General features: G+C 48.6%; 1 protein-coding gene across 3 annotated transcripts in view; it reads right to left on the bottom strand.

The window, feature by feature from the left end:
• Window positions 1-18,521, bottom strand: part of COL15A1 (collagen type XV alpha 1 chain) — a 101,858-nt gene that overhangs the window by 55,356 nt on the left and 27,981 nt on the right. For 2 of the 3 annotated variants that reach the window (XM_032636193.1, XM_032636194.1), the window contains 5 exons: window positions 12,435-12,982; window positions 11,002-11,076; window positions 9,452-9,532; window positions 4,181-4,328; window positions 888-997 (listed from right to left, as the gene is read on the bottom strand). In XM_032636193.1, coding sequence (XP_032492084.1) covers window positions 888-997; window positions 4,181-4,328; window positions 9,452-9,532; window positions 11,002-11,076; window positions 12,435-12,982 — 962 coding nt within the window. Of the gene's footprint in view, window positions 1-887; window positions 998-2,663; window positions 2,862-4,180; window positions 4,329-9,451; window positions 9,533-11,001; window positions 11,077-12,434; window positions 12,983-18,521 lie in introns of all 3 variants that reach the window. The other variant, XM_032636192.1, reaches the window with a different exon arrangement.

Raw genomic sequence — 18,521 nt, forward strand, 5'->3', positions numbered from 1 at the left:
CGGTCCGGGACGATCCCACGTGCTGCGGAGTGGCTGGGCCCGTGAGCCATGGCCACTGAGTCTGAGCGTCCGGAGCCCGTGCTCCGCAATGGGAGAGGCCACAACAGTGAGAGGCCCGCGTACTGCAAAAAATAAAACAAAAAAAACAAAAAAACGGCGTCGCTTTCTCCAGGTGGGCCAGACTTTCGGTGGTGGGGGGGAGTGATGAGAGGGAGGAGAAAGAAGTAAGAAAACAGAGAGGAAATATCCCTAACCATGCTTCCTTCCCTGCCTGGCTCCTGGTTATATTTGTATTTTTATTGAATTTTTGATATTATGCTGCAGGGATTTTGGAAATACCTGTGAAAATAGGCTGTTACCAGATAGTAACTGGGAGAGGAGAGAAGTGTCTTGAGTTTTCACCCCAGGATAGGGGAAAGAATGAGCTGACACAAGGTTTTTAGCAGAGGCCACAGGTGAGAAACATAATTTGCTTTAATTTGGCACCCTCCCTGTGTCCAGCATTTAAACAACTGGCTTTGCAAATGTAAAAGCCAATTACCAAACAATAGAGCAAACACACCTGCAATTAATCTCATTCTCTCTTGAAGGGGCTCAAAGGGCAGAAGAGGCTGTGCATCTTCACAACAAGAGGGATTGAGAACTCAGCATGCATCTCCCGGCAGGTCCTCAAACCTGCCTCTCCTCCCCTGTCCTGGTGCATCCCTGGGGAGACTCTGGGGCCCTGGGACTCCCGCCTTCTCTGTACCAGCAGGAGGGAGGCAGTCTCCCTGATATTCAACTAAAACCCTTGTGACTCTCTATGGTGCCCAAGACAAGTCACCATCAAGTCTGAAATAAGTAAGCAAATGTACTACTGACTCAGACGAAATTTACCATTCACTTACCTCTTCAGTGACATGAAGGAAGGCCCCATCCCCCGAGCCAGTGTCAGTAATGGGGGAACCATCCACAGTATCAACTGTCTCCAGTGTGTCATTCAGGATCTCACCAGACCCTACAGGAAGCAGGCATTTTGCACTTAATAACTGCATTTTGCAAATGAAAAAGAATGTGGTCTCTCTACACCTATGACTTGAAAAGATGTCCATAATACAGGATTAAGAGGGAAAAAATGTTGCAGAAAATCAGACAACGAAAGGCAGTATTACATGGTGGTTTCGATCACAGGCTCTGGCACCAACTATAGGGTGAGAACACTGCTTTGCCACTTACTAGGAATGTGACCTGTGGCGAGGCATTTACCCTGTGGCTCAGGTTCCTTGCCTATAAAGAGGGGATCATAATTCCTATCTCCTAGGGTCATTTTGAGGATTATGTGTTACAAGGATTAATTAAACTAATGCAAGAAAGGCACTGAGGACAGTGCCTGACATATAGTTAACAAGGGATAAATGTTCATTGTCAGTGTGGTTCTACATTTGTAAAAGGAAGAAAAACTATATATGAGAATACACGTTTTATCATCATTATATATATTATCATTATATAATTACTATATTAATTATTATATATAACATATAAAATATATAGATAATTATGTATATATGTGTGTGCAGATAAACCACACATACTAGGCTAAACCACAGTACTTAACAGTATTGGTTTCTTCCAGAGGACATCAAAGGAAACTATTTTTTTGATTCATACAACTCGGCATTGATTGAACTGTTACCACAAGCACATATTTCTTTTGCAATTTAAAAAAACAAATGGAGTCCTAAAGCAAAGAAAAAGACATTATACTAACATGAATGCCTGCCTGTTACAGGCTGGGCTGCAGGCCAAGCACATCCCACGCACTGCCTCCTGGAAGTCTCCGGCTGGCCCATCTGTCCTACCCACAAGCACCTCCATACCACCTCGCAGCAGGGGGGCAGAACCAAGGCAGGAATCCTACGTTTTCAGTATCCCCACTATCACCCCACGGTGTGTGTCCTGCTCTGATCTGCACACTAGCACCTTGTGATTATTAACCCCGTTTTGCAGAGAAGGAACAAGGTCCCACATAAGAGGCTGCGAGGGCCCTGAAGCCAGCCCTTTCCACATACACTGTGCTCATGCACGTCCCATGGTAAGGACACTGTCGTGGGGGAGGTGATGAACTATTCAAGGGACCCTGCGCCCACATGCACTTAAAAGACTGAATGCCCAGCAGTGGTCAGTCTCTCACCGCTCTCGCGTCCTCCCTGATCTGACCACCAGGGGGTGCTGTGCTAGCAGGCAGAGGGACCCCAGGCCTCTGAGTCCCCACCCCTTGGAGGACCGAGTTGGGGGGGGGTGGGGACCAAGGTCCTACGCCAAGATGGTGTCAGGGACCCTTGGGATAAAACTCTTGGGAGGCTTTCCCTAGCCAGGGACAGGGCTCGGGGTTCCGCCCCTTCCTCCTCACTGAGCTGTCTGCTCAACAAGAATGAGGATCTCTAGCCAGCTCTGCTGTTTCTGCTTGGCCTTCCGTCTGCCACAGAAGTAATCTGGCACATGCCGGGGAACAGGCGAGCTGTGCTTAGTCTGGGTCCTGCCTCCTATGCACTCACCCCTCAGTCTAGGGGAGGCCCTCGCCTCCTGGCCCTGCAGCCTCTGCCCCCTCCTAAGCCCCTCTCTCTGAGATCCTAATTCCCCCCAGGAGACCAGCATGTGCAATTCACAAACCACTTCCACACCCGCAGCCACAGCATCCAGTCCTCTCATCCAGCCGGGAGGCAGGGGTTGTGAATGCTCGCAGTGGACGCCGGAGGAATCCAAAGCCTGGAAACGCTGAGCAACTTGCCCACGCCCAACAGCAAAGAGGTGTCTGAGCAGGGTTTCCGTCCAAAGGGTCTCATCCAGCGGTCTTTCCATGGCTACAGCCTGACTCCTTGCTGGTATTGTAACTTTATTAAATTATGATACAATTGTTTTCTATTCAGTACTATATACCTTCTCTCACAGACAGACTTCCCAAGTTTAGTTGTTAAGATAATATTCATTTACTGAGGGCAGAAGTAAAAGGAATAATGATACATAGGATTTTAGAAGACATAAAATACCGAAGTACAAAAGAAAATAAAAACCACCTACAATCCTGCCACCCAGAGATAACCACTCACAACTTTTTGTTGTATATTATTCTAACACACACACACACACACACACACACACACACAGTGCCATGTTATATATAAATAGATATAAATAACATATATTCAAATTTAGGGTCACAGCACACATATAGTTTTGAAAGCTGCTTTTCTTGTGGAGTACACCATGATCATGTCTCTGGGTCATTAAATTTTCTGTGTCACCAATTCCAGGGCTGTACATGTGAATGTGGGCAGTCTGGGTTGTTTTTGACCTTGTACCTAAATCTCAGTGCTCTGGTGTTGGCTGTAACTTCAGTTTGAATGGTTACCCCTCTGATAAAGGGCAGAAAATGCAGGCCGATTTCCGGCCATGCTGCTGCCTGGGGGATGCTGTCAGATCCTGGGCTTCTGCCAGGGCTCCTCTGTATGGCTGGGCAGGGGTGAGAGCCCTGGATGGGTAGTCAGGAGGCCAGCACTGCCCCCAGGGCCTGCCAATGACCTCCTGGGTGTCTGCCCCTCTTTGGCCATCAGTTAGATTCCCACATGTGCCAACAGGAGTTTAGATGGCCTGATCCTCAGAGAGTCGGCGAGTTTGTGGCCAAGGCCGTAAAGAGTAGGGATTCTGGAGTCAGGCCTGGGCGCTGGCTCAGTCCCACCACTCACTAGCTGTGTGACTGTGGGCACATCACTCACCTTTCCAAGCATCCGTTTTTCCATCTGTAAAATACTAGCTAATACTAGCGACTAGTAGACATGTTGTCAGGATTGGAGGGGAAGTATGTAAACACTTGGCACACAGTAGGTATTTAATAAGCAGCCACAATTATCACAAGCTTTTCACACCCCAGGCCCTTCTGGAGGGGTGGAGTCTGGGGGTTAAAAGTTCTGGCATCCAAGATTAAACACCGGCTTTGCCATTTAGGAGCCGTGGAGCCTCGGCTGGGTGACATAACCTCTCTGTGACTCGATTTCCCCATCTTGTTTGGGAAATGAGGGTGATTATAGTCCCTTCCTCAGGGGGTTGAGGGGAAGCTCAAGTGAGATGCTCTCTATCACATACATCACCCAGTCGTCACTCAACAAAACCCACTGCGTATGAAGGTGCATCGGGGACTTGCCTTGCTTGGGGCTGCTGTGCGGGACGGCGCTCATGGTGGTGGTTTCCTGGGGCCCCTCAGGTACAGGTTCACCGGAAAGCTCTGCATCCTCAGAGGGAGAAGACAGGGTTGGAGGTGTGTTTATGGGGCCAACTCTTGCTTCTCTAGACTGCAGGGGAAATGAGACCCAAAGGATTTACTTAGCAGGAGAGCAGAAAAGACGGCAGTGAGTATCACTGGAGAAAACAGTATCTCCACAAAAGCTGAATAAACCCAGAAGAAAACCTAGACCTGCCTGTTGTGCACCTGGGCGATCACTGGGCCGCCCAGGCCCTAAAAAAGTTGTATGTTAGGGTAATTAAATTTTGTTCAGTTTACAGCAAGACTCTGATACTCTTGGCTGAAGCTCTTTGAGCACAGAGACCATATCCCTGTGATCCCTGCATCCCAGGCCAGCACAGAGGAGGTGCTCAGTAAAGATGCGTTAAAGGGAGGAAGGGAGGGAGGGAGGGAGGGAGGGGGCTGTGCTCAATAAAAATTGTATAAATCCAATCCCAGAGGTACACTGGTCCTGTATACCTATGAAAAAAAAGATGGGTATGGTTTCCTTTCTAGGAAACTTCAGCTTCTGTGTAACTTTTCCAAAGCCAATGTCTTCACCACCTTTACCAACTAGGAAAAAGCAAACAAACCAAAAACCCCAACAGTTGGAAACAGAGCAGTTCAGAGAGCTAGGCAGAAATCCTGATAAAGGGCAGCAAATGTCATCTCCAGACCCAGGATCGGGGAGCAGCTCCTGTGACCCAGGGCTCATTAGTGTCAGATAGTCTCATCACTTTCTGAGCTCAAGGGGCTAGGGTGAATGGAGGGATCCTACCGACCAGTGTGGGACCTGTGGTATGAACACAAAACAACTAAGACACTAAGATTTCAGGGTAAATTTCTTACCATACCTATCACTTACCTATCCTGACTAATAACAGAAGGTTATTTCCTTAATGTCAGAACCTAGTATATAAATGATGACTCTCTGGTCCATCAGAACAAAGAAGATTCATATGCGCCCCATAACTTAGGATTTAATGGTTCAGTTCTTATAACCAAACTCGAGTCAAATCCCAGCTCTCCACTTATTAGCTATATTATATTGAGCAACTCATATAACCTCACTGAGCCTCAGCTTCCTCCTCTGTAAAATGGGGCCAATAATAACTACTTAAAAGTTATAAAATGCATGGAGGTGCTTGGCATAGGGCCAGGCCCATAGTATGAGCCCATAAATGGTAGCTATCATCAACATCCCTAGATGTGATTTCTCTGGGTGTTAATATTAAAGGTGATTATTGTTTTGCTCAACTGTACTTGTAGTTTTTTCCATAATGAATATGGAATACTTGTGTACTAAAAAAAAGATATAGTCTACTGTACCTTAAAATCTCCAGGGTGAGGGCAGAGATGGAAGGCTTCAAGAAGTTGAGCCTTGAAGAATGAACAGTTTCAGAGAACAGGGATGGAAGGAGGCATTGAGGTGAGAAAGGACACAGCACTGCCAGGGCCTGACAACCTGTGCTTGGCCAGGGTTCGAGGATGGAAGCAGGGGGATAAAGCCTGGGGAGGCAGAGAGAGGGAGGGGGCTGGCTCTTAGGTGAGAAGTCTGGCCTTAAACCAGAGGCAACAAACTGTGTCCCTTTGGGTATCAGGATGGGGGAGATGTGGGCAGGTGTGTACTTTAGGGAGTTCACCCTGGTGTCAATGAGAACATGGATTTGGGGTATTGAAGTTTAGGCCAGGAGACCAGGAGGGTGCACTAAAGAAGCCCAGTGAGGCAGGAACCAGGGGGGTATAGTGGGAGCAGCAAACAGTCACCGCCCCCCAACCAAGGAGAGGCTGGGAAGAAGACCAAGTTAGAACTCCCCATTCCCCAGCTGCATGGTGGTCTAGCAAGGCGGTAAGGACCCCTCCCCCAGGCAGGTTCTTCTCCTCTCCCTGCCAAGGGTTGGGGGAAGCCACTTCACCATGGTTCCCTAGCCTGGAGCAAGACTGCTGGTGGCTGGAAGCCAAGTGGCTTTATAAGGGGCTTGGGATTTGAGATGAGGCAGGTAGGGCAGGTGAGCGTACGGGAAACACAGGACAGTCAGGTAAGGGTGGGCTGAGCTCAGTAACTCAAGGTGGCAAAGTTTGAGTTATATGAAATCACCAACTCCAGCCTCTCAGCTAAAAACCTCTTCTGGCAAAACCCCAACAAGGCAGCCATGAAGCCTGGGTTCAGGGCAGAGCTGGTGAGCTGACCCTCGGCAGTCAGGGTCAGGTGTCCTGTCTCCAACGGGCTGCTGCTGGTTTTCAGGCGTTAGTATGGATGGAGAACCAGTGTGGCCTGTGACAAAATGGGAATGTCAAGCCTTAAGAGTTTTTAATTAAAATGTGGTAATTTGGGCTTCCCTGGTGGCGCAGGGGTTGAGAGTCCGCCTGCCAATGCAGGGGACAGGGGTTCGTGCCCCGGTCCGGGAAGATACCACGTGCCGCGAAGCGGCTGGGCCCGTGAGCCATGGCCGCTGAGCCTGCGCTCCGCAACGCGAGAGGCCACAACAGTGAGAGGCCCGCGTACCACAAAAAAAAAAAAAAAAAAAAAAAAAAAGTGGTAATTTGCTGGCCCACGTTCAACACATATTTCCTGAGGCCCTACTGTGTGCCATGTCTTTGCTGATCCCCAGGATATAGAAGTGAGTAAATAAGAAGGGCATCTGTCCTTAAACTGCTGGACTACAGGGGAGATGCAGACCCAGACCCAACTAACACTTGGGATTGCCGGAGTGAGAGTCACGTGTGAGGAGGGCAGCGTGGCTGTGGCCTCCAATGATGGGCTATGGACGGGATCCTGAAGGAGTGGGAATTGGCCAGGCAGAGACAGGGGTGGGCAAGGGCCCTCCGGGCAAACAGAACCTGCAGGAGCCAAGGCACAGATGAGGAGTGAAAGGGTGTGGTGTGTTGGGAATCTGTGAGCATTTGGGTGTGGGTGGAAGAGAGGTCCTGGCTGTGGCGCAGAATCACCTGCAGAGTTTTGTGTAAGTACGGACCATCAGATCTTACTCCAGACCTACTGAATCTGAATGTCCAGGTATGCAGCCCAGGCAAGAAGCTTTTTTTAAGACCCTCCCCCAGCACACACACCCCTACACGCACACATACGCACAACACATACAAGCACACACACAGACATATACACACAGACACATATGGACACATAAATAAACACACACACACACACGCTCAGGACTTTGATGCACAGCCAGGGCTGAGAACCCTAAGGTATTAATTCTAACTTGGCAAAGATAGAACTTTCCAGAAATGGAAAGGTGTGTCAGCAGATGCTGACTTAGCATGGGGAAAGAATTGGGGAGCAGGGACTCCTACCCTAAATGGGGAAGGAGGCCAGGAGGGCCTGGCTTTTTAAGGCCCTGAGTGTTCAGGCAGTCTATGATTCAGTTCGCTAGTCATGGCTTGTGTCCTGGAGGCGGCAGGGCTGGAAAGGCTGAGGACAGGGAAGTGAGATTCATTCCAAGAGAGAAGCCAGACAGAGAGGGGAGGGGAATGTCTGAGCTGAGGAGAGTAATTCCCCGCCCTGGAGGGGGCAGGGCAAGGCGGGTGGCCAGGGAGGGGAGCCTTCCAGGAGAGGGTGAAAGGGAGAAGTCCCTAGCCGGGGGTGACATGACTGATAGCAGCCTGGGTCCATGCTGGAGACCTGGCTCTGCCACCTCCAGGCTGGGCAGCCCCGGGGCAAAGCACTTCACTTGCGTTTACCTCAGTGCCTCCTCTGGGGAATGAATGGAAAACACCACCCTGCAAAGAAGGTTACAGCCCTCCCTGACCAGCACCCGCCTCCATGACATCTCATGCTCCTAAGCCCCACTCCCCTTTCCTCTCCGTCCCTCAGGGCCACCTCGGGTTATTAGCCTCTCTGCTCAAGTCAGCCTCACTCCTAGCTGTGAACTGGTACCCTGGGGACGGGGGGCAGCGTCAGGCTAGAAAGCCCAGGGGACCACGGCTCTGTGCCCTGCTGCCCTATGCCCTGGACATGCCAGTGGGGTGGCCAAGGGCTGATGGGCACACAGGATTGCAACACTGCCCAGAGAAGCCACCCGCCAGTCACCACCTAGGCGGGCACCTTGGACCCTTGACCTTCACCATCTCAGCTACCCCCAAATCGGCTGTGGACCTGAGGATGCACCCCTGCAACACCGCCCAGGCCGGCAGCACAGGGCCACGGCCTGAACCCTTGATGGGGCATGAGGGGACCTGTGCTCTAGCCTCAGCTCAGCCACACACCCTAGGGCCAGTCTCCTTCCCTCTCTGGGCCTCAGTTTCGCATCATTTGTACATAGGGCAGTTTTCTGTACACATCTGAACAGAAAGGGGTGACCTTTAAGTCCCTCCCACACTAACAGACTCTGGTCCTGTTCTGCACCACCCACCCCTCTGTCACTGGAGGTCTATAATTTAGAGCCCCCACCTTATTTCTAGCTCCCTGCTTCCTTCTATCAGAGATGAGTCTGTAGACTGAGCCAGACCAGTCGAGGAGATGGCTGGGGCTTCTGTGCTCAGTGACTCAGACAGTGCCGGCTGTTTTCATTACAACAGGCTCCTTGGTGTCTCCACAGTCTGATTCAGTGCTTTCAAAACCACTTCCTTGTCTTGGCCACGGGGCACATTCCCAGGAGGGAGGAGGCCCACACCACTGGGAGGATGGCTGCCTTTCCCATGGGGCCAGAAACGAGCTCCTGGGAGGACTCTGCATCTCATAGGAGTGGGGGCCCCAACTTCCTTCTCACAGCCAGAGCCCTGAGCAAATGTGACAACAGCCACCGTTCAGGGCCACCTCCCTTGTGCCAGGCACTGGGCCGAGACCTGCCCCTGCATGGCCTCATCTAACCTCACAAGGACCTCATGAGATAGCACGCTGATTATTGTTTTATGGGAGAGGGGCTGAGGCTCAGAGAGGCTGAGTAAGTCACCTAAGCTCACACAGCTGGGAGGTGATAGAGCACAAAGTTCACCTTTGGACAGCCCTCTCATGGCCACAGCACAGGGTGGCACCCAGGTAACAGTGTTCCCCTGCAGTTGGGATTTTGCAAAATGCCCATTGGCCAGGGTTTTCCTGACCTCCCCAGGTGAACTGTCTAATGAAATCACAGTTCTGAAAACAGAGACGTCAGACCGGGACTCTGGGTACTCTCTGATATCGCCTAGCCCCCTAAAAGGCGACTAAGAGGACATGGCACAGCATCCAGTACTCACCGGGGCTTGAGTGTAGGTGACGGCTTCCAAGACCTCAGCTACTCTGTCTGTCTCCTGAAGCCCGCTGGTCTCTCCTGACGCCTGTGTGGAGACAAATCATGCTGGGCAGAGGGGGGCAGTTTACAACTGCGGAGTCACAGAAATGAACTCCTGTGGAGGAACGGTGCGTGTGTGAAAGAGAAAGAGAGAGATGGAGATGGATGGAGACAGAGGGAGCGGGATGGAGAAGACAGCATACGTCTTGGCTATTCTTTCTGTTTCCTTCCACGTTTTATTGCTCAAACAAAAAACTACAGTCAGTGTAGTCTCTCTAACATATCTACCTGCATTTTGCCCAGGTGCCTTTCTATCTCGATCAAAAGGCACTCCCTCTTTGTACGACTGTTGCCAGAATTCCTCACTGGGAGTCGTTACATTTGAAATACATCCTCCCTTTGCGACCTAGTCTTCACGGTTAGCCCCCTAATGGCAGCCAAGACACCCGTATGCCATGATTTTGTAACTTATTTGTGGACCCTTGGGTGGTTTCTGCTTGTTCAACAGCAACACGGAGATGAAGGAATAAATACACACAAAGCTTCCCTTCTTTTCAGCGTCACGGGAACGCCAGGCTGGGATCACAGCCTCAAGGAGAGCAAACATTCTCACAGATCCAAGTTCCACCTTGGAGGGGCTTTCCAACGGACACTGGCAGCAGTTTTCACTAAATGAATAAAGTCAGCTTCGTTTAGCTTTGGGGCTGACACCACCCAAAGAGGGGCAAGAAGGTCTAGGAACACGCCACGCTTCTGCCCGTCTCCGCCCTTTCCCCGCATTACTGCCATGGCTTCTGCCGGGAGCACCTCTTCTTCTTCATCTGGATGACGCTTGCCTGTCACCGGTCAGGCATCAGCTCCTGCCTGACCGGCTTCCCACTGCTCCTCCCCCACCTTCCTGTCCCGACCTGACCTCTAGAATTTGGGTCTGAGGGCCACTCACCACTCAGCTCTGTCACTGCAGTTTGGGTGTGTGTGAGCATCTGGAGGATAGAGACAGTTCCCAGTTCATCCCTTTATCTCCAGCATCTCCCAGGTCTGTCACTTGCAGGTGCTCAGTCAATTCTGACGGGAGGGAGGGAGGGAAGGAGGGGGGAAAGGACCCATCTTTTGTCCCTGCCCACCACCACTGCCCCCCAGCTGAGGAACTGATTCATTTGCCAAGCATAAAAGCTAATTTAGTTTGCTTTTATAAGAATTACACCCAGAATGTCTTTGAGTTTTTACTTTGATTTTAGAATCCTGACACCCTTTCTTGGCAGGAAGTCTGGAAACCACGCCATTGACTGGCACAGCCATGGAAGAACCTAACACCTTAGAAGAAACACAACTCCTCCCCTACACACACCAAAGACATGGCTGAAGTTCTTAAAATAATAATAAAGCCAAAAAGCCAAAATAGGACTTGATGCAGTGTTTGCCAAGATGAGAGATTTCAGAGACTCCATGACGTTGGGAATGAAAAATTGCCTGGGCGCCAGCTTCTCTGGCTGCCGGGGGGAGGTAGGGGCTCACCGAGGATTCTTCAGCTTCACACAGCTCCTCGGGAGTCCTGGGGTCACGGTGGATGGTGAGCTGCTGTATAGACCCCTAGGGAAAAGCAGAGGGGTCAGAGGCCACGTCTACAGCACAGCCGTGGAAAACATGACTTTTTTGTAACAGAGAAGCCGTGAAAGGACAGGTGTGAGGAGTGCCGCCCATAGCCGTGACAAGGAAACCAAGCCACCTCCAGGCCTGTTCTCATTCAGGGGGACGCTCCTTGGGCCAATGTAATATAAGCCCCACTAACTAGAGAGGTCCTTGGAGAGCATGGCGTTCAAAGCGCAGACTAACAGCAGCCTCCTAACTGGTCCCCAGGTCCCCAGCTTGTCAACAACGAGCCCTAAAATGCACGCCTCCCCCACCAGAAAGTGTCTCTCCCCCGTGGCTCAATGCTTCCCAGCTGGAAGGACCTGTCCCCAGAGTAGGTGTCCACCAACCTCCCTGCTTCCACTCCACCTCCCCTCTCCACACCTGACAGCCCGTTCTCCATGACTATCCCCAAGCGAGCATTTCAAAATTATTCATCCAATTTTAACTTCTTTAAATCCATCTTCCACTGTCCTACAGATAAACCCAAACCTCAGGCCACAGGCCTGTCCTGAATCAGTTGGGAAGGTATCAGTAAGAATAGTGCTGACTAAATGGATAACTACAATAATTTAGGGATCTGCTTTAGAATGGCTTATTCATAAAAAACATTTTGGGCCTCCCTGGTGGCGGTGGTGGAGAGTCCGCCTGTTGATGCAGGGGACGCGGGTTCATGCCCCAGTCCGGGAAGATCCCACATGCCGCAGAGCGGCTGGGCCCGTGAGCCATGGCCGCTGAGCCTGCGCGTCCAGAGCCTGTGTTCCGCAACGGGAGAGGCCATAACAGTGAGAGGCCTGCGTACCGCAGAAAAAAAAAAACATTTTGACAGCAAAATCAGTTTTCCGGTATTTTTTCAAGTCACATTACCCCAAAAGGAGAGAGAGGAAACTACCTCACACTCCGGCATCCCAGCTATTCCACCTCTGTAGAAATTACATGCAACTGCCACCCTTTTCCAAAGATAAAATCACTGAAGGATCTAACAAACCTTACCCTTTCTCTAATGCCTTAAAGCACACAAAGTGCTTTCACACAGGCTAGCTCACGTGACTCCACAACCCTGTGGCCTAGGCTTTCTTATCCCTACTTATAGATAAGAAAACACAGAGCAGATCAGAGAATCCAGATACTGTCTAAAATCAGCAAGCTACACTGCAAACTCAGTGCTGGAATCTAGGTTTTGTGTTCTGGACCTAGCTTTCTCCCACCAGCATACATGCCTCTTTGAGGACATAAGAATAAGATAATAACAAGAATAGCTGCTTGTGTTTGTCGCATGGTGTCCAGAGGCCCCCCTGATCTGCAGGGCTCGGACTTACAGTGAATCTCTCCAGTGCCGTGGCTCCTGCGTTGCCGACGAAGATTCCCGCGCTGGGCTCGAAGGCCAAGACCCGGGAGGACCTCGGGAAGGGGATGTGGCTGTGTTCCTCGCAGCCCACAAGGAGGGTCACTTCCTCGCCCTGGACAACCATGGCAAAGCGGTTCCACCTATGGGTCATCACGGGCACCGGGAAGGCGGCAGCCTCGTGGGACACCTTGGAGCCGGGCTCCGTATAGTAGAGGATGACCCGCTGGCTGCCGTCCTCCACTCCTGAGAGCCGCAGGCCCAGGTAGATGACCTTCTGGAAGGCATCTGTGATAGCAAAGAGCACGCCGCCTCGGGCACTGCTGGGCTTCACCATCACGCTGATGGCAAAGTCCCTGAAGAAGATGGGTGGGATGAGGGTCCTGGCCGGGCGGCCGACGTTGGCACCAGGCCCGAAACTGTAGGCTGGGAAGCCACCATAGCCAGTGACAAAGGACACGGACGAGGGCAGCGGGACGCCGATGAGCTCCGTGAGGTCCAGGTGGCCCTGGGAAGCCAATTCTGCAGGGAGGGAGAGAGGAGGCCATGCTTCACATATATATTCGACTACGCTTGGAAATGAGGAAGAAATAAATTCAGGAATGAAATGGGATCCTTCAGGAACCCCATTGTTGTGTCTTATTGTTTTTCAAACTTTTTTGACAACGACCGACAATAAGAAATGCATTTACAAGGCCACCCAATATGCACGTTTAGACAAATATATATCTGTAACAGTGAAACAGATGTTTCATAAAACATTATTTACTTTTAATACTTACCAGGCACTATGATATTTTCCTTTCTGTTTAACAATTCTTTTTCTCTTTTGTTTTATTAAAAACATGCTGGAAACAACCTACTGAATTGATATCATTACCCATGAACAAGTCATGATTAGCAGTTTGGAAAACATTTAAAAATATTCCTAGAATATCCCTACAGTGTTCCCCCATCAACTTAAGGATTTTTTTCCCCATTTCTTTCTTTAAAAGAGGATAGGTTTGGGACTTCCCTGGTGGCACAGTGGTTAAGAATTCACCTACCAATGCAGGGGACACAGGTTTGAGCCCCGGTTCAGGAAGATCCCACATGCCGCGAAGCAACTAACCCCGCGAGCCACAACTACTGAGCCCGCTTGCCTAGAGCCCGTGCTCCGCGACAAGAGAAGCCACCGCAATGAGAAGCCCACACGCCACAACGACACTCGCCACAACTAGAGAAAAGCCCATGCACAGCAACGAAGACCTGACGCAGCCAAATAAATAAATTAATTAATTTTTTAAAAAGTGGATAGGTTTATTTTGTTTTGTTTTATTTTGAATGAGGTCTACTGTTTAAGTGCCTCAGGGTGTGGGGAAAAAAGCAGGGACAAAACCAAGTGTTCTCAGACCTTAGGACAACTGAAATACGTATCATCGTCATCGCCCTTTGTCACTGTCGTCATCATGGTCAGCATCACCCACATTCCCCGGGCTGTCACTCTTACCAGGCTCTAATCTCTTCACATACATTAGCTAGTTCATTTACTCCTCACAACAACTCCATGAGGGTAGGTACTATTATCCCCATTCTACCCCAGAGAAAACTTAGAGAAGGTAAGAAATTTGCCCAAGGTAAGCCTCTCAGGAGAGCATCCCACTAATGAGGTGTGCTCTTAACCACTACCCCTTGGGGGGAGAAATAATAGGCCTCCATTGTGGTGGCCTGGAAAGGACCCCAGGTTCATGAGCCTTGGTCCACCCAACCACCGTCCCCTGGGAGAAGGCTACAGGCTGGCTTGCAGTGACGTGTACCCCTGTGCACCTGCGGTGATGAGATAGGAAGGCAGGTCCCAGACAGAGGTGGGCAGGAGCTCTGCAGGCGGGACAACAGATGCAAACTAGATTTTGAAAAAGGAATGCTTGAAAAAAGGAACGTAAGATATTCATTTTGTTTAATATGTTTAGATTGATTTCATGTTGAGATGATAATTTGGGGAAATTCTGGGCTAAATAAAATATATTATGAACATTTTTAGAACAAGAATAACATGAGGAACAGGCACGGGCCCACCACTCCACTTAAGAAAGAAAATATCAACTCAGCTGAAGCTCTCATGGACTCTCTGATCCTATTCTCCCTGCCTATGCCCCAGAGGCAGCCACTCTGGGGGTCTGGTGTTTATTATCCCCATGCATGCCTTTGTGTGTTTACTACATGACTCTATGTCTCTAACAGAATGCAGCACTGCTGCGCCTGTCTACTAACCTCATATAAATGTTGGCATGCTGCATATATTCTGGAACTTTTTTATTTTCCACTCAACGCTGTATTTTTGAGATTTATCCCTGTTGAGACGTGTGGTTCCAGGTCTCATATTTTCACAGCAGTACTCTAGGTATACATAAGCCACTATGGATTAGTTCACATTTCTGCTGATGGAAAGTGAGGTTACCATCACTATTACAACCACTACTGCTATGGACTTTCTTATACACATCTCCTTGTGCTTACCTGTGCAGGTAATTCCACCACTTAGGGTAGAATTATTGGATGATATGGGTATATATGCATCTGCAACTTCACTGAGTGTGGCTAAATTGTTCTCTTAAGCAGCTGTGCCACTTTTAAAAAATTGAGATATAACGGACATGTAATATTGTGTAAGTTTAAGGTGAACAAAGTGTTGATATGATACTTATATTATGTATTGCAGTATGATTACTTCCCTAGCATTAGCTAACACCTACATTATATACCATAATTATCAACTCTTTTTGGATGCAATTATTATCTTAATTATCATTAAGATGCAACTGTGCCATTTTACATGTCCACCAGAAGCATGTTCTTGCCAACATTTAGAGGAGGTAGAGAGATGAGATTTGGGGAGTTGTCCATGGGCCTTTTCAACTACAGTGATGATGTTTATTTCTTTTTTTTTTTTTTTTGGGGGGGGTACGCGGGCCTCTCACTGCTGTGGCCTCTCCCGTTGCGGAGCACAGGCTCCAGATGCGCAGGCTCAGCGGCCATGGCTCACAGGCCCAGCCGCTCCACGGTATGGGGGATCCTCCCAGACCGGGGCACAAACCGCGTCCCCTGCATCAGCAGGTGGACTCTCAACCACTGTGCCACCAGGGAAGCCCTTTATTTCTTAAACTAGGTGACATTCAAAAGTATTCCTTGTAGTATTCTTTATAAAAATGCCATGGAAAATATTTCACAACACTCAAATGAAAACGATTGTCCCATCCTCAACAAAGGGCAAATCTGATCATGTTGAGAAGGCTTCTCTGGCCATCTGTGCCCACAAGGTCCGCGGCAGCCTGGGTGCCTGGCTGGAGAGGCCTTTGTGGTCTAGACCCAGCCGCACTCTGACTCCCCAGCACTCCGGACGCCCTCCCTCCAGAGCCCCAGGCCATCACAGGTCCCCTCCCCTCCTTGTCAAATGCTCTTCCCTCTGCCACCACCCCACCTCGCCCCACCAGTTATTTTTACCAGAATAACTAACTCCTCATTCTCCAAGACTCCCTCCCATGAAATCTCTTGTTTCACCTCCTGACCTACATCTCCTTCCAGGCCCGCATCAGATGCCCCCTCAATATATACTGAGGTCTTCCACTTCCAGCACACTGCAGGTCCCTGTTGGGTCACTTGTCTCTCTCCCCATTGTGCCACAAGAACGTGGACCACACCATTTATCTCTGTGTTCCCAGTATCCAGCTCAGTGCTGATGAATGAATGCATGAAAAGATGAACAAATAAATGAATGAAGTCCAACCCCTTCAGTTTACAGAAAGAAGGCAAAATTGAGGTTAAAGGAGGGAAGGGATTTGGCGGCTAAAAGCAGATCTGATTCTCAATCCAATGCTTTTTCTGTCCAGTTTGCAACTTGCAATAAAACAGAAACTAAAGTATGACAAACCCCAGAAGGCAAAAATAACAAGATCTATAAATTTCATTAAATTTAACAACATAAATTTTTAAAGTTCTGCGTAGCAAAAATAAATCCCCACAGTGTCAAATAAAATCCCAACCTGGACAAAAATATTTGCTACATATATCACAGACAACAGATGAATTATACTAATACACAAAACAAATGAATAAGCAGGAGGCCAAAAATCCAACAGAAAAATGGGCAAAGAACAGGAAATTCTTTCCACAGTAAAAGAAAAAAAAATGGCTCTTAAACATACGAAACAATACTCAACCTCATTCAGAACAAGAGAGATACAATTAAGATTATGAAGATACCATTTTCCCTATCAGATTGGCAAAGATCAGAATGTTGGATAATCTGTTTAGCAAGGGTTTGAGGAAACAGGCCATCGCATGCACCGCTGGTGGGACTGTAAACTGGCACAACAACTGTGGGAGGGGCACTTTGACGATACTTATCAAAAGTAAAAGTGCATATGTACTCTTTGACCCAGCAGTTATACATCTATGAATTTTTAGAACAGATAGTTACAAATGTGACATATAAAGCATTTACAAGAATATCCATTGCAGTATTGTTTAAAATGTATCTAAATGTATCTAAACCATTCTGTCTTGGAATTCTTGGGGAATGGTTAAATAAATAATAACTTTTGGGACTTCCCTGGTGGCACATTGGTTAAGGATCCACCTGCCAATGCAGGGGACACGGGTTCAAGCCCTGGTCCGGAAAGATCCCACATGCCATGGAGCAACTAAGTCCGTGCACCACAACTACTGAGCCTGCACTTTAGAGCCTGTGAGCCACAACTACTGAAGCCCGTGAGCCACAACTACTGAAGCTTGTGCACCTAGAGCCCGTGCTCCGCAATGAGAAAAGCCACCACAATGAGAAGTCCGCGCACCGCAACGAAGAGTAGCCCCCGCTCCCCGCAACTAGAGAAAGCCCACGTGCAGCAACAAAGACCCAACACAGCCACAAATAAATAAATAAATATATAAATTTCTAAAAAAAAAAAAAAAAGTAACTTTTGATATACCCATACAATGAAATACAATGCAGCCTTTAAAAAGGTATGGTTCCTTAGGTTTTAATATGAAACAAGATGTATTAACTAGAAACAAACACATAAGAAAAACAAGGTGCAGAATAGAATTGCTATCAGTTGGAAATACATATATTAATACATAAATATATAAAATATATATATTAAATACATCTAGAAAGATACACCAGAAACTGGGACCAGAGATTGTCTCCAAGGAACAGTGCTGGTGGCTGGGAGACGACAGGAGACTTTCTTTTCACTGGATACTCTTTTCTACTTTTTGAATTTTACCCCAAGTACATGATGTGAAAAATAAAGACATTTACATATTTTTAAAGACGTTAACACCCTACATCCCCTTTTAGAAAGTATAAAACCTTTTCTTCATGTTTCTCCTCACTCAAATATAGCCCATCTCTATAGAAAGAAGAAAAAGTGAAAAGAAAAGAAATAAAAAGAAAAGCAAGCAACCCACTGAGATTTCTTTCCTCCCCTTCACAGTTTAAAGATAAAAACAAAACAAAAGAATGAGTACCCTGCTGATAGCTTCACTTTCTTCTCCATTTAATCCAGTGAAAGCTTTTCCTCTAGCTCCTCTCTCTCTCCTACTGAGAACAGGAGGAGAAGTCCCTCTCTGGTGGGATACTCCAGGTTTGTAGAATGTGTGGTTCCACAGGGAGTGAATGGCCGGGGCCTCTCATCCAGCGGCTTGTTTCTAAGTGGTGTCCTGAGCATTCAAGGGACAGCTGGGGGTCCAGGGTACCCAAGGACAGGGGCTGAGAGGTTCCCACCCAGAAGCCTGCTTAAACCAGCCCAGTGCTGCCATGGCCAGTAAAGCCCAGGCTTCCATGTGGCCATTCTGGGAATTCTTAGTTCCAGGAGGATTCTGGTTTGGGAAAAAAAAAAATCACCAATCTATCCAATCTCCTTATCTTATAGACAGGGAAATGGGTGGTCAAGGAGAGAGTTCCAGGACGAGGAGACACAGCCAGAAAGCAGTAGATGGAGCAGTGAAGCAAGGATAGACAGAAGGGAGGTATGATTCTGCCTTAGGGGTGACTTGGAATGACAGATGACCCAGAACTGGT

Source organism: Phocoena sinus, chromosome 6 (genome assembly GCF_008692025.1).
Source record: "Phocoena sinus isolate mPhoSin1 chromosome 6, mPhoSin1.pri, whole genome shotgun sequence".
NCBI lineage: Eukaryota > Metazoa > Chordata > Mammalia > Artiodactyla > Phocoenidae > Phocoena > Phocoena sinus.